The sequence below is a fragment of the Rhinatrema bivittatum genome, chromosome 5 (assembly GCF_901001135.1).
Source record: "Rhinatrema bivittatum chromosome 5, aRhiBiv1.1, whole genome shotgun sequence".
Classification (NCBI taxonomy): domain Eukaryota; kingdom Metazoa; phylum Chordata; class Amphibia; order Gymnophiona; family Rhinatrematidae; genus Rhinatrema; species Rhinatrema bivittatum.
Window position 1 is genome coordinate 51,435,171 of NC_042619.1, and position 13,286 is coordinate 51,448,456.

The following is a 13,286-nucleotide window of genomic DNA, read 5'->3' on the forward strand; positions in this document are numbered from 1 at the left end:
TTATTAGATGTCTAGTATTGGAAGAACATGGGAACAGTGACTCCCAATTTAATTTTGCAGAGAATTCTTCCTGCAGTTCTGATCTTGGACCATGGCCAGATTCGACAGCTAGCATTGGCCTCGACCCTGCAGCTTCCCCATCTTCTACTGCTCACTCATGGCAAGAGATTACTTTTAAGAATCAGGAATCGCAGCTGCCTCCACAAAGTAGAAGCCGAATTCAACAAATCATAGACAAATACACCAAGGATCTAAACTGGCCATTTGAAGAGAATTTGAGTTGGCATGGTAACAACTGTAAAACAAAGTTTGTGCAGAATTTGTAAGAGGAACATGAGCTATTTAAAAAAAAAAAATAAAATATATATATATATATATATGCCTGTGTTCTAACATTTTTATGCCATAATGCAAATAGTTTCCTATTCAGTTGCTTTTGATTTTTGTTAATTGCTTTCATTTTTTTAAATATGCTTCTGCTTAGTTAGGGCCTTTCTTTTCTTTTGAAAAAAAATGAAATGGGGTTTCAGACTGTGAAAAAGTGCAACCTTTTATACAAGTTTTCTAAAATGTTGTGTTTAGCAGATGCTGTATTTTCTGATTCCCCAGACTGATTTCTTTGTAATCTGTTGGTAGAAACCAAGTCCGCTTGCATTATAGGATGAAGTTTCTATAAGACTCCTCCTACATAATGTTTTTGGTTTTTTTTTGCTGTTAGAAAGCAAACTTTTCTTTTTATGCACTGACTCTAGGGTTAGACCCATTGCTGCTGGCATTTAAACAGAAATCACATGGAAAGAAAGAAATAGCAACCAGGATGGTTGTGTGCTAGTGCATGAGTAGGGATGGGTATCAAATATGCTTGATAAAAACACTCATTTCTTTGTCTTTTTAAAGCTGTTGGGTTTGATTTCTCATACATGGACCAAAGCAGCTTTCAGCAGCACCATTTTTGCCCCTTGGAACCAAGACTTGATGTTTCCTCTTCATCATGTGAACAGTCACAAAAACTCAGATATTCTGAAGACCCTGCAGAACTTAGCAAGGTACTATAAAGTTGTAAACCAATTGTATGTTTTAATTTTAGACCTATTAACACATGATGAGCTGTCAATCATTGTTTTTGGTAGAGGAGGAAGTGGGGGTGATCCTGATCATGAGAACTTCAGTTTCTATATTAGCAAGGGGAAATCTCACACACTCACTTTTTTGGGGCTTGCAAAAAAAGTGAATGTATGAGATTTCCCCTTGCTAATATAGAACTGCTCCTTCTGGATTTCCACTTTAATCCGAACCGGCCTTTATTGTGGTGTTATGAATCTTCATTTGCAATTATTCAGGATTTTTCTCCCAGTTTATATCTTCCTTCTAATTCAGTCCATAGAAGCATAGATTGTCAGCAGATAAGGACTTTAAGGTTCATCTGGTCTGTCCAATTTATTGTATGGTACAGTTCCATTCCAGAAACAGTCCTCAACCAGATTTCTCAAACCATGGTTCCCTCTGAAACTGGGTTAACCTGGAACCTAAGTCTGGCTACTAAGTGTCACCATTAAGTGATGGCTGAGATTCCCTCCCTCCCTGCCATATGCTTGCAGACACCCAGACTTAAAAGTTTGGCATGATACCTACCTGGCTTGGTGCCCAGAATGGTTGTCCTTGCCCACTCCGTGACTTTGTTTTCTGTAGTAGAAATTGAAAAGAAACATCTCTGCATGCATAATGAATATCTACCACATAAGGTGTCCACAATAATTCAGAAAATATGTTATCCTGAGCATAAGCTGTGTATTTCAGTAGGCAAGTGATGTGTTCTGCCATCCAGAGGAACTGGGTTTGATTTGTGGGCCTGGTTTCTGCTGCACAGATTGCCTTTGCAGCATCCTCACCCAATGTTCACCAAAAAGGGAGAGGGGATTCCAGAAGTGACAGCAGGGGCCATGTCCCTCTTTTTTTGGGAATTGAAGTGCTGCAGAGTTTCCAGGAGGGTAAGGCTTTACTCCTCCTGTGATTTTGTTTTTTTTCTTTTTCTTTCTGTGCCTTCCTCCCCACCTACAGTTCAAAAAAAAAAAAAGGAAGCCATGCTGAGCCAGCAGGAGCACGTTCGCCCTTTGAGGCATTTTGTTCCTGCTGGTTACAATAAAAAAAATAGACAGGACCACATTTCCTAGCATGTAGCCAGATGGACTCAGAATCAATGGGTTATGCTCCCCTGCCAGCAGATGGAGAAGGCGTCAGATTTCAAAGTTGACGTCACCCTAGATACAGTGACCTCAGCCCTTCAGTATTTCTCCGTCTCCAGCAGATGGCGATTGCTGTAATTTTTGGAAGAAGAAATTTCTACATTTAATTGGAGAAAAAATTGAGCCCCGCTCTCCTACAGTGATACCTAAAGGTCCCTCCCCGAGTTGAGAATTCCTGAGGTGATTTCCGAGATCCCTCAGAGGTAGGCTTCGGTCCAGTAGCCTGTTCCTGGCTTGGACTTTGCTGATTAAGCAGCTGAAAGGCAGCAGGTGCAGGAAGCAGAGAGCGGCGGTGACGGCCAAAGCCCCCTCCCCCTGCATCTCTGTATTCAGCCGGTAAGCGCTGAGGCAAGGTAAGAGATGATGATTTACCTCCCGATTCAGAGACGTTTGGAGGGGTTTTCGGTAAGACTTCCTCCAGTCCTTGCTCGGCGTGCCATATCGACGTTTTTTCCCAATCCCGTTAGTAAGGGGAAGTGGTCTTCTGAGCAAGTTGAGCGGCCTCGTGGTGAGCTAGGCCCCACTTTAGGCTTGGACAGCACAATGCGTGGTTGGCTGCGGCGGCGCCATCTTGCATGCATCTTTATGCGTGCCGTATTGCCCTCCAAAGAATGTCTGTCTGTATGCGCAGTGCGTCGGCTCTGCGCATGCCCTACACGCACAACCTACTAAGAGAATACATGTAAAGCCGGGCACCCGAAATCTGTGCGCATAAAATATAAGTGCAAGCCGATGGAATGCACAGTTGTTGCCACACCAATGGCTCTGGCAGCCAAGAAACATAAGCGCCTTTCCTGAACTTACCCAGATCAGTCGACAAGTGGGTTTATGCATCCCTATCCCTACCAGCAGATGGAGGCAAAGAACAAAAACTTTGAGGCACTGTTACATAATTGAGAATTCCACCTGCAGTCCCTCAGTATTTCTCTGCCTCCAGCAGATGGTAGAGGTGCAAACCTGCCAACCTGACTGATCTGGAGTTTGGCGACGTGGAGCTGCTCCTCGAGGTGCCAGATTCCTTGGTGGGCTATCCCTCTGATTGAGCCAGGTGAACGGGGGGGGGGGGGTTGGATACCCCCTGGCGGTTCAGCCCGCTGTTCTAGGGCCCCTGATAGCCAGGGGACTGGCTACTTCTTAATGCCCCGAAGTCCCCTCCTGTCCACTGCTGGCTCGTTCAGGGAAATACCCCTGTTGGGACTTTTTTGTTTCTTTGTCTTGTTTCTTTTTCAAAACTAAGTAGAGCCAGGAGAATCAGTCTGCGGAGCAGGTACGGGTGCAGGCGACCTCCTGGGTTGTCAGGGTCGTTTGGGGGCGAAAGAAGCGGCGTCTGTCAGCACGCGATAGCTGTAAGTTCCCCAGTGGGGAACAATTCTTTTTCTGCGCCTTGGCTTTTCTCTTTGTGAGCCGCTTTTGGCACGTGCTTTTCCTGCCGTTCCTGTTCCCGCGCGCCGTCTGAGTCAGTGTGGTGGCATTTCTTGATGCATCGGCGGCCACGTGGTGCAGCCTACATTGCGGTGGGCCGTGTGTTTGTGGCAGTTCAGGCGTGATTGAGCCGGATGACTGTCAAGCCACGTGTGGAGGCCGGCAAGACCGGTGGGCTGTGGTTAGCCCACTTGAACTCCCTTTCATTGTGCACAGCCTGTGCCTCGGGTGGGCAAGGGACCGTCCGCTAAGGGTTCTAAGGCCCTGAGGGCCTCTTGCTCAGCAGGGTCCGCGGCAAGGGCTAAGGTGGGGGTGCCCACTTCTGCTGCTCCTGAGGGGGATCAGAGTCAGGGGGCGCTCACAGGCCGGGACCACGGTGACTCTCCTCCGTCCCTATCTCCTGAGGGGCAGGATCTCGAGGATGCTTTTATTGTGGGAGCAGAGCTAGAGCCCAGTAGTCCTGAGGGGGCTTTTGAGGGCCTGCAGGGTTTTTCCCTCAAGTTTGTGTTTCTTATGCATGAGGCCTTTCTGGCAAGGAAGGCGAGTAAACGGGGACTCAAGGAGAGGGCTTCAGGTTTGGCCAAGAGGCCTCAGATGTCCTCAGGTGGGGGTCTTCTGGGCGTGCTGATAAGCATCAGAAGTGCCGTTGCATGTGTGCGAATGAGACCTCAGAGATCTGGATGATTCGGACGAGCCACAAGGGGATGTGGCATCCTCGCCAGCTGTAGATTCCGAGGGGATCTGGATATGGATCAGATGGGACCAAGGATGATCCAGACCTCGTTGAGGGATTTTGGGCTGAAGGAGATGACCCTCGAGTGGTCAGTCTGTTTAATAAAGAGGAGCTGCGGCCTCTTACTCCTCAGTCTTGGAGGAATTGGGGGTGAAATTAGCTCAGGAGGAGTTTGATAAGGAGGGCATCAACCCGGTTCTGGATGGTCTGCAGGGCCCACCTAGTGCTTTTCCCAAACCTATGAAAATTCAGAAGCTCATTAGCCAAGAGTGGGACTTCCTGGATGCGGGCTTGAAGATTGGGAGAGCAATGGCAAAGCTGTATCCTTTGCTGGAAAAGCATTTTGACTGTCTTAAAATGCCGAAGGTGGATGCGGCGGTTTCAGCAGTGACCAAGAAGACCATGATTCCAGTGGGGGGGGCTGCTGCTCTGAAGGATATCCAGGATCGCAAATTGGAGATCCAATTAAAGTGCATGCTTGAGGTGTCCGCCTCGAGTCTGAGCAGTGGTGTGTGCTAGTATGATGCAGCGTGCCTGCTTATTTTGGATTCAGAAGCCGCAGGAACAAGCGTCTTTGGGAGTCCTGTGTCCCAGCCAGGCTGCTCGGCTGGATGTGGGAGTGGCTTATGTGGTGGATGCTTTGTATGGTCTGGTGCGCACTGCTGCGAGGAGCATGGTGTCAGTGGTGGCTGCATGACGGCTTCTATGGCTGCGCAATTGGTCGGCGGACATGTAGTCCAAGACTTAGTTGTGCAACCTTCCCTTCAATGGGAAACTTCTGTTTAGAGAGGACCTGGATCAACTCATGAAGTCCTTGGGAGAAACCAAGTGCAATAGATTACTGAGGGACAAGAAGGGCTCTAAGAAGCCCTTCCCCATTCGTCCCCACTTTCGTGAGTCGAGATTTCGATGTGGAAGAGGATCTGCCTCCTCAGGTCCTAAGCAATCGTCGAGTCATCAGCAATCCTTTCGTGGGTTCGGCAGGGTCTTCCAGAGGCGGTTCCGGTCAGAGGGACAGAGAAAGTAACAGTCCCAATGAAGCCAGCTTCGCCCACTCCTCAAGAGCAGCGGTTGGGGGCAGGTTGTCTCGTTTTTACGAGGAGTGGGTCATGATTACCTCTAACCAGTGGGGTACTGGAGGTGGTAAAGGATGGTTTACGCCTTACATTTTCTCGGCTACTCAAAGAAGCAGTGTTCTTCTCGAAACAAACGGGAAGCAGTGGAGGGGGCTCTCCAAAGGTTGATAAGCTTAGAAGCAATTCTTCTGGTACCACTATGCGAACAGGGGCAGGAAAGGTATTCCATTATGGTGCCAAAGAAAGAGGACACCTTCCGCCCCATCTTGGATTTGCAAAAGATGAGCTTGAGTTTGCGGGTGCTGTGCTTCCAGATGGAGATGCTGCGTTTGGTAATTGCAGCGGTTTGCAGGGGAAAGTTCCTGGCGTCTTTGGATCTCACCGAGGCTTATCTGCATATTCCCATTTGAAAGGACTATCAGATGTTCCTGCAGTTCAAGATGCTGGGTCAGCATTTCCAGTTTCAGGCCTTTCCCTTCGGGCTGGCCACAACTCATCGAATCTTCACGAAAGTGATAGTGGTGGCGGCAGCAGCTTTGAGGGGGGTGGGGGGAAGAGGTGTTGGTTCACCCATACCTGGACGATTGGCTCATCCGGGCGAAGACTGAAGAGGGGTGCACTCGTTCGGTACGGCAAGTGATGCATGTTCTGAGTTCGTTGGGATGGGTGATCAATGTGGCGAAGAGTCACCTGGTCCCTTCTCAATCTTTGGAATACCTAGGAGCCCGCTTTAATATCCTGAAGGGCAGGGTGTACCTGACAGCGGACAGGTTGACAAATTTACGGGAGTAAGTATCTTGACAACTTCACCTCCCAGTTCCGAGTGCCTGGGATTATTTGCAGGTCCTGGACTCCATTGCCTCAACATTGGAGCTGGTTCCGTGGGCTTTTGTTAATATGCGGCCGCTGCAGAGGGTGGTGTTATCTCTGTGGGATCCAAGGTCGGAACAGTATTTTGTCCCGTTGCCTCTTCTGAGGGAATCCCAGTCCAGTCTTGCGTGATGGCTGTTGAGGAACAATTTGGAAAGACAAGTGGCCTAGATTGGGTGGTGGGAACCACAGATACCAGTCTCAAGGGCTGGGGAGCAGTGCATCTTGATCTTTCAGCCAAGGGTCTCTAGTCAGAGGCGGAGAGGATTTGATCCATCAATCGTTTGGAGACCAGAGCAGTGCGCAGAGCTTTGGAGGTATTTCTGCCTCTGATTCAGGGTTGGATGGGGCGAGTGTTTTCAGACAATGCGACAACGCTATGGCCTGGGAAGCTCAGCTGCTGTTTGTGCGGACTGAGCGTTATCTCGAGGGAAATGCAGCCTCCTATATAGCAGGAGAAGACAACGTGCAAGCGGATTTCTTAAGCCGGCAGCAACGGGATCCTGGGGAGTGGCAGCTGTCCTTGAAAGTCTGGAATCACATTTGTGCCAGATGGGAGGTTTCCCAACTGGATCTCATGGCGACACGAATCAGTGCAAAGACGTCAAGGTTCTTCAGTCACAGAAGAAAAGCCGGTTCGGTGGGGCTGGATGCTCTAGTGTGCCCGTGGCCGACGGGGATCCTTCTGTATGTTTCCTCTGTGGCCACTTGTAGGACGAGTCCTTCGGCGAATAGAAGCTTATCCAGGGTCATTGGTTCTGGTGGCACCGGAGTGGCCGTGTCGTCAGTGGTTCGCAGATCTAGTGCATCTGGCTGTGGACGGCCCTCTGCGTTTGGCTCATCTGCAGGGGTTGTTGCGGCAAGGTCCCATATTTTCGGATCGGGAGGATCATTTTTGTCTTGCGGCTTGGCTTTTGAGAGGCGGCGACTGCACATGAAGAGACGTTCGGAGTCTGTCATTTCTACCCTTCTCCAGGCTAGACGTCCTTATACTGCTGTAGCTTATGTTGGGGTTTGGAAGGTGTTTGAGACCTGGTGTGGTTAGCAGCAGTTGGATCCTCTGCTGGTGTCTGTGCCGCAGATTTTGTCCTTTCTGCAGTAGGGTTTCTCCAAGGATTTGTCGCTTAACTCAGTCCGGGTCTAAGTTTCGGCCTTGGGTTGTCTCAGGGGTAAGGTGCGGGGAAGGCCTTTGGCCTTTCATCCCGATGTCATCTGTTTCCTGAAGGGAGTGAAGCATTTGAAGCCTCTGGTTCGCAAAGTGTGTCCAGATTGGAACCTCAGCTTAGTCTTGAGGGTTCTCTGCGAGGCTCCCTTTGAGCCCTTGGGACGGTTTTTATCTGCTGCATTTCAAAATGTTTATTCCATTTGAATCTGTTAAGTTTGTTGAGTGATGCAGTTGACAGGAGTCTGATACTCTCCAGTTCAGGGGAATCTAACCCTGGACCTATCCGAGGCCTATCTACATATTCCAATCCGTCAAGAACACAGTTTCGTATGCTTTTCGGTACTAGGTCGCCATTATCGGTTCCGGGCACTGCCCTTTGTCCTAGCCACCACCCCCAGAACATTTTTCCAAGATTATGGTGGTCATAGCCAGTGGCATTGAGAAAAGAGGGAATCCTGGTGCACCAGTAATTTAGACGACTGGTTGATCCAGGCCAAGTCCATGGAAGAGAGTCTCCTGGTGACCAACAAGGTGATCTCCTTGTTTCAGGAACTCGGCTGGGTCGTAAGCCTGGACAAAAGCACTCTCAAGCTCTCCCAGTCCTTGGAATATCTGGAAGTCCGGTTCAAAACCAGGCAGGGCACGTCTTCCTTCCAACCACGCAGATAAGGAAGTTGATGTCCCAAGTGCGTCAATTGATGTCCCAAGTGCGTCAGTTGATGTCCCAAGTGCGTCAGTTGATGAGCACAATAGGCCTGATGGTGTGAAGCTATCTCCAAGTTCTCGGTTTGATGGTGGCATCCGTGGAGGTAGTGCTATGGGCGAGGGCACACATGCAACCACTTCAACACTCACTACTATCACGTTGGAACCCGCAGTCTCAAGACTATTTGATTTGCCTCCGCTTACCGATGGGAGTATGTTCTCGGTTCCAGTGGTGGCTACAGGAAGCTCATCTGAGCAGAGGTGTACCCCTGTCCTCTCCAAACTAGCTGGTCCTTACAACAGATGCAAGCCTCTGGGGCTGGGGAGCTCACTGTCAGGGACTGATTGCCCAGGGACTTTGGACCGGGGAAGAGGCCCTCTGGAACATCAACCACCTGGGAGTCCGGGCAGTCAGATTGACATGTCTATAATTCAGCCACAGACTCCAGAGTCAAGCGGTCCACATAATGTCGGACAATGCAATGACGGTAGCCTACATCAACCACCAGGGTGGAACCAAAAGCCAGGAGATGATCTCAGCCTCCCACTGCACAGGAAAAGACAATGTCAGTGCAGACTTTCTAAGCAGGGAGAGTCTGGATCCAGGAGAGAGGGCATTGTCGGCCAAAGCCTTTCAGCTGATAGTAGATCGCTGGGGTCTCCCAGCCATAGACCTGCTGGCCGCATCCCACAATGTGAAAGTTCCCCGATTCTTCAGTCACAAAAGAGATCAGTGGTCCCTGGGAATCGACGCTCTCGTTCAGACTTGGCCGGAAGATCTCTACATCCCTAGCGTATGTGCAGGTCTGGAGAGTATTTGAGGCATGGTGCGAGGATTGTGGTGTCCCCCCTTGGGCGGTCAAAATCCCACTAATTGTGGAATTTTTTTCAGGACGACTTGAATAAAGGCTTGATCTTTAACTCCTTGAAGGTCCAGGTAGCGGCTCTCTCCTGTTTCAGGGTCGAGGTGAACAGAACCCACCTGTCCACTCATCCGGGCATGGCCCGTTTTCTGAAAGGGGTGAAACACCTCCAGCCAACCCCTATGGTGGCCGGTTCCCTTGTGGAATTTTAATCTAGTATTGGAATTTTTGGCAAGGCCCTCCTTTCTGCCCCTGCGCAGTCTTCCCTTGCATTTATTAACCTTGAAAACTGTATTCCTGGTGGCTGTATGCCCAGCACATCGCATCTCTGAACTGCAGACATTGTCGTGTCGGGAACCGTTCCTCAGGATGACTCCAGGAGCATTTCAGCTTTGTACTATTCCATCCTTCTTGCCCTTGGTAGTCTCGGAGTTTCATTTGACTCAGTCCATTTTGTTGCCATCCATAGATAATCACAAGGATGTGGAAGAGTACCACCTCCTTTGTCATTTGAATGTCAGTAGACTTTTTGGTGTGGTATCTGGAACTTACAGAACCGGTCCAGAAGATGGTTATTTACACTTTCGAATAATAGAAGGACTAGGGGGCATTCCATGAAGTTAGTAAGTAGCACATTTAAGACTAATCGGAGAAAATTATTTTTCACTCAACGCACAATAAAGCTCTGGAATTGTTGCCAGAGGATGTGGTTAGTGCAGTTAGTGTAACTGGTTTCAAAAAAGGTTTGGATAAGTTCTTAGAGGAGAAGTCCATTAACGGCTATTAATCAAATTTACTTAGGGAATAGCCACTGCTATTAATTGCATCAGTCACTAACCAACCTCTTTCCCTTCTCAAAAATACTCCAACTTGAACATGCAAGGGAATGTTTGCTCGGTGGTGATCTTGTACGGGGGTTATTCAATGAGGGTAACCGATTTGCAGTTATCCTCTCATGAACCTCCGTCTATTATTCTTTTATTAAGTTGAACAATATCTCACGAACTTTTTTTTAATTTTTCAATTTTTCTAAAAATCCCTTCTCCCCTGCTGCTTTTTCCGCCACCACTAATGTCTTGTTTCATACTTATCGGGACGTCGCCTCTGCAGTGTTTTATGGGTGCGGGGCTGCTTGTCCGACACGGGCCATGTTTCGGCACGGTGTGCCTGCTTCAGGGACTGTGGGAGAGCGCTGTGTCCGATACTGGGTTCACAGCATGTAGGGAAACCTTTAATATATACAAGGGTTAATCCTAAACAGCAAAACCTTCTGCATACTTTATCTCATATTCAATAATAATGCTTGAATTAAGACCCACCTTGCCATTGAAAACTTACTTGTATGTAGCTTCTTTCTGTCTCACGGGCGACGCCTATTATGCTTGTCTGGGCGTCGGAACTGTTCTGACTCTTTATATATACCTGCCTGGAAGACCTACCTCCTCCTCTTTTTCAGACCGAGGCTGTCTCAGATGTATGCTAATTCACCTAATAATGTTATGGGCCATAGCGGACCTGACAGGGAACTATGTCTGCGGGGTATTGGGTTTCTACCTCATAAGGCGGACCTGGTGGGGAACTGGTGCTCGACACGTCCGCTATTGCTGCGTTCGATTTTTTCTATTTGAAGGCGGCGTAAATTAGACTGTGGGCGTTTTCCGGGCGGGGCTAGCTTCTTATGATAGTTGCAAATTTAATGAAGGGCGTTTTTCGGGGCGGGGCTGACAGCCGCGCCTATCTGAAAATTAATAACTTTCCCATGTTTCTTACTGATCTGCCTATTTTTAAAAATTAATCCCAACAATTATTCAATTTATAATGCTACTTTAACACTTTCGACGGTCCGATGTGCAATTCATGGTGGTAGTGCTCGATCTTTCCAATGTTTCACTTGCCGGCGCCAACAGACCCGCACACAACCTGCTTATGGTGAATCTTGTATTCCTTGGTGGAAGGCGGACCTAGTTGTGAACTAGTTCTTGCCACGTCCGCTGAAACTGCTAAGGCTTTTTTCTCTTTTGTCTTTATTGTCAATTTCTACTGTGGTGTTAAATAGTTGCAAATTTGATGAAGGGCGTTTTTCGGGGCGGGGCTGACAGCCGCGCTTGTCTGAAAATTAATGACTTTCCCATGTCTCTTAATAATCTGCCTCTTTAAAAAGTTAATCCTAAAAATTGTTGAATTTATGCGATGTTTCACTTGCCGGTGCCAGCAGACCCGCCCACCAACTGCTTATATATTCCTTGTTGAGAGGCGGACCTGGTTATGAAATAGTTCTTGCTACGTCCGCTTGAACTGCTAAGGCTCATTTCTTTTTATCTTTATTTACTGGGGGCATCTTCAATCGGGCTGGGGGGCGCCGTCCTGGTTATGAAATAGTTCTTGCTACGTCCGCTTGAACTGCTAAGGCTCATTTCTTTTTATCTTTATTTACTGGGGTCATCTTCAATCAGGCTGGGGGGCGCCGTCCTATGAACTAGCTATTTTCCTAGTGTGTGATATTCAATGTCTACAATGGTTTTTATCCCCGTGTGTAGTGATTTTAATGCTTGTAGTACTGTTTAGCAGAGAGTTATCTGTCATAATGTTTATATGGCTTAGAATACTTCATCAATCTAAAATCGACTTCCATGGTGCCTGTGTGGCTACCATAGTGTCTATGTGACTACTACTTCATTTATTCGTGTTTTGGCTGACCTGTGAAAAATCAGCCATCGCATAAATTCAACAATTTTTAGGATTAACTTTTTAAAGAGGCAGATTATTAAGAGACATGGGAAAGTCATTAATTTTCAGACAAGCGCGGCTGTCAGCCCCGCCCCGAAAAACGCCCTTCATCAAATTTGCAACTATTTAACACCACAGTAGAAATTGACAATAAAGACAAAAGAGAAAAAAGCCTTAGCAGTTTCAGCGGACGTGGCAAGAACTAGTTCACAACTAGGTCCGCCTTCCACCAAGGAATACAAGATTCACCATAAGCAGGTTGTGTGCGGGTCTGTTGGCGCCGGCAAGTGAAACATTGGAAAGATCGAGCACTACCACCATGAATTGCACATCGGACCGTCGAAAGTGTTAAAGTAGCATTATAAATTGAATAATTGTTGGGATTAATTTTTAAAAATAGGCAGATCAGTAAGAAACATGGGAAAGTTATTAATTTTCAGATAGGCGCGGCTGTCAGCCCCGCCCCGAAAAACGCCCTTCATTAAATTTGCAACTATCATAAGAAGCTAGCCCCGCCCGGAAAACGCCCACAGTCTAATTTACGCCGCCTTCAAATAGAAAAAATCGAACGCAGCAATAGCGGACGTGTCGAGCACCAGTTCCCCACCAGGTCCGCCTTATGAGGTAGAAACCCAATACCCCGCAGACATAGTTCCCTGTCAGGTCCGCTATGGCCCATAACATTATTAGGTGAATTAGCATACATCTGAGACAGCCTCGGTCTGAAAAAGAGGAGGAGGTAGGTCTTCCAGGCAGGTATATATAAAGAGTCAGAACAGTTCCGACGCCCAGACAAGCATAATAGGCGTCGCCCGTGAGACAGAAAGAAGCTACATACAAGTAAGTTTTCAATGGCAAGGTGGGTCTTAATTCAAGCATTATTATTGAATATGAGATAAAGTATGCAGAAGGTTTTGCTGTTTAGGATTAACCCTTGTATATATTAAAGGTTTCCCTACATGCTGTGAACCCAGTATCGGACACAGCGCTCTCCCACAGTCCCTGAAGCAGGCACACCGTGCCGAAACATGGCCCGTGTCGGACAAGCAGCCCCGCACCCATAAAACACTGCAGAGGCGACGTCCCGATAAGTATGAAACAAGACATTAGTGGTGGCGGAAAAGCAGCAGGGGAGAAGGGATTTTTAGAAAAATTGAAAAATTAAAAAAAAGTTCGTGAGATATTGTTCAACTTAATAAAAGAATAATAGACGGAGGTTCATGAGAGGATAACTGCAAATCGGTTACCCTCATTGAATAACCCCCGTACAAGATCACCACCGAGCAAACATTCCCTTGCATGTTCAAGTTGGAGTATTAATTGCATCAGTAGCATGGGATCTTCTTAGTGTTTGGGTAATTGCCAGGTTCTTGTGACCTGGTTTGGCTTCTGTTGGAAACAGGATGCTGGGCTTGATGGACCCTTGGTCTGACCCAGCATGGCAATTTCTTATGTTCTTATATTTGTCTTTCATGGTGGAAG

General features: G+C 47.8%; 1 protein-coding gene across 4 annotated transcripts in view; it reads left to right on the forward strand.

Moving 5' to 3' along the window:
* Positions 1–13,286, forward strand: part of CEP295 (centrosomal protein 295) — a 212,246-nt gene that overhangs the window by 138,130 nt on the left and 60,830 nt on the right. For all 4 annotated transcript variants that reach the window (XM_029602323.1, XM_029602320.1, XM_029602321.1 and 1 more), the window contains exons 20-21: positions 61–288; positions 898–1,046. In XM_029602323.1, coding sequence (XP_029458183.1) covers positions 61–288; positions 898–1,046 — 377 coding nt within the window. The remainder of the gene's footprint in view (positions 1–60; positions 289–897; positions 1,047–13,286) is intronic.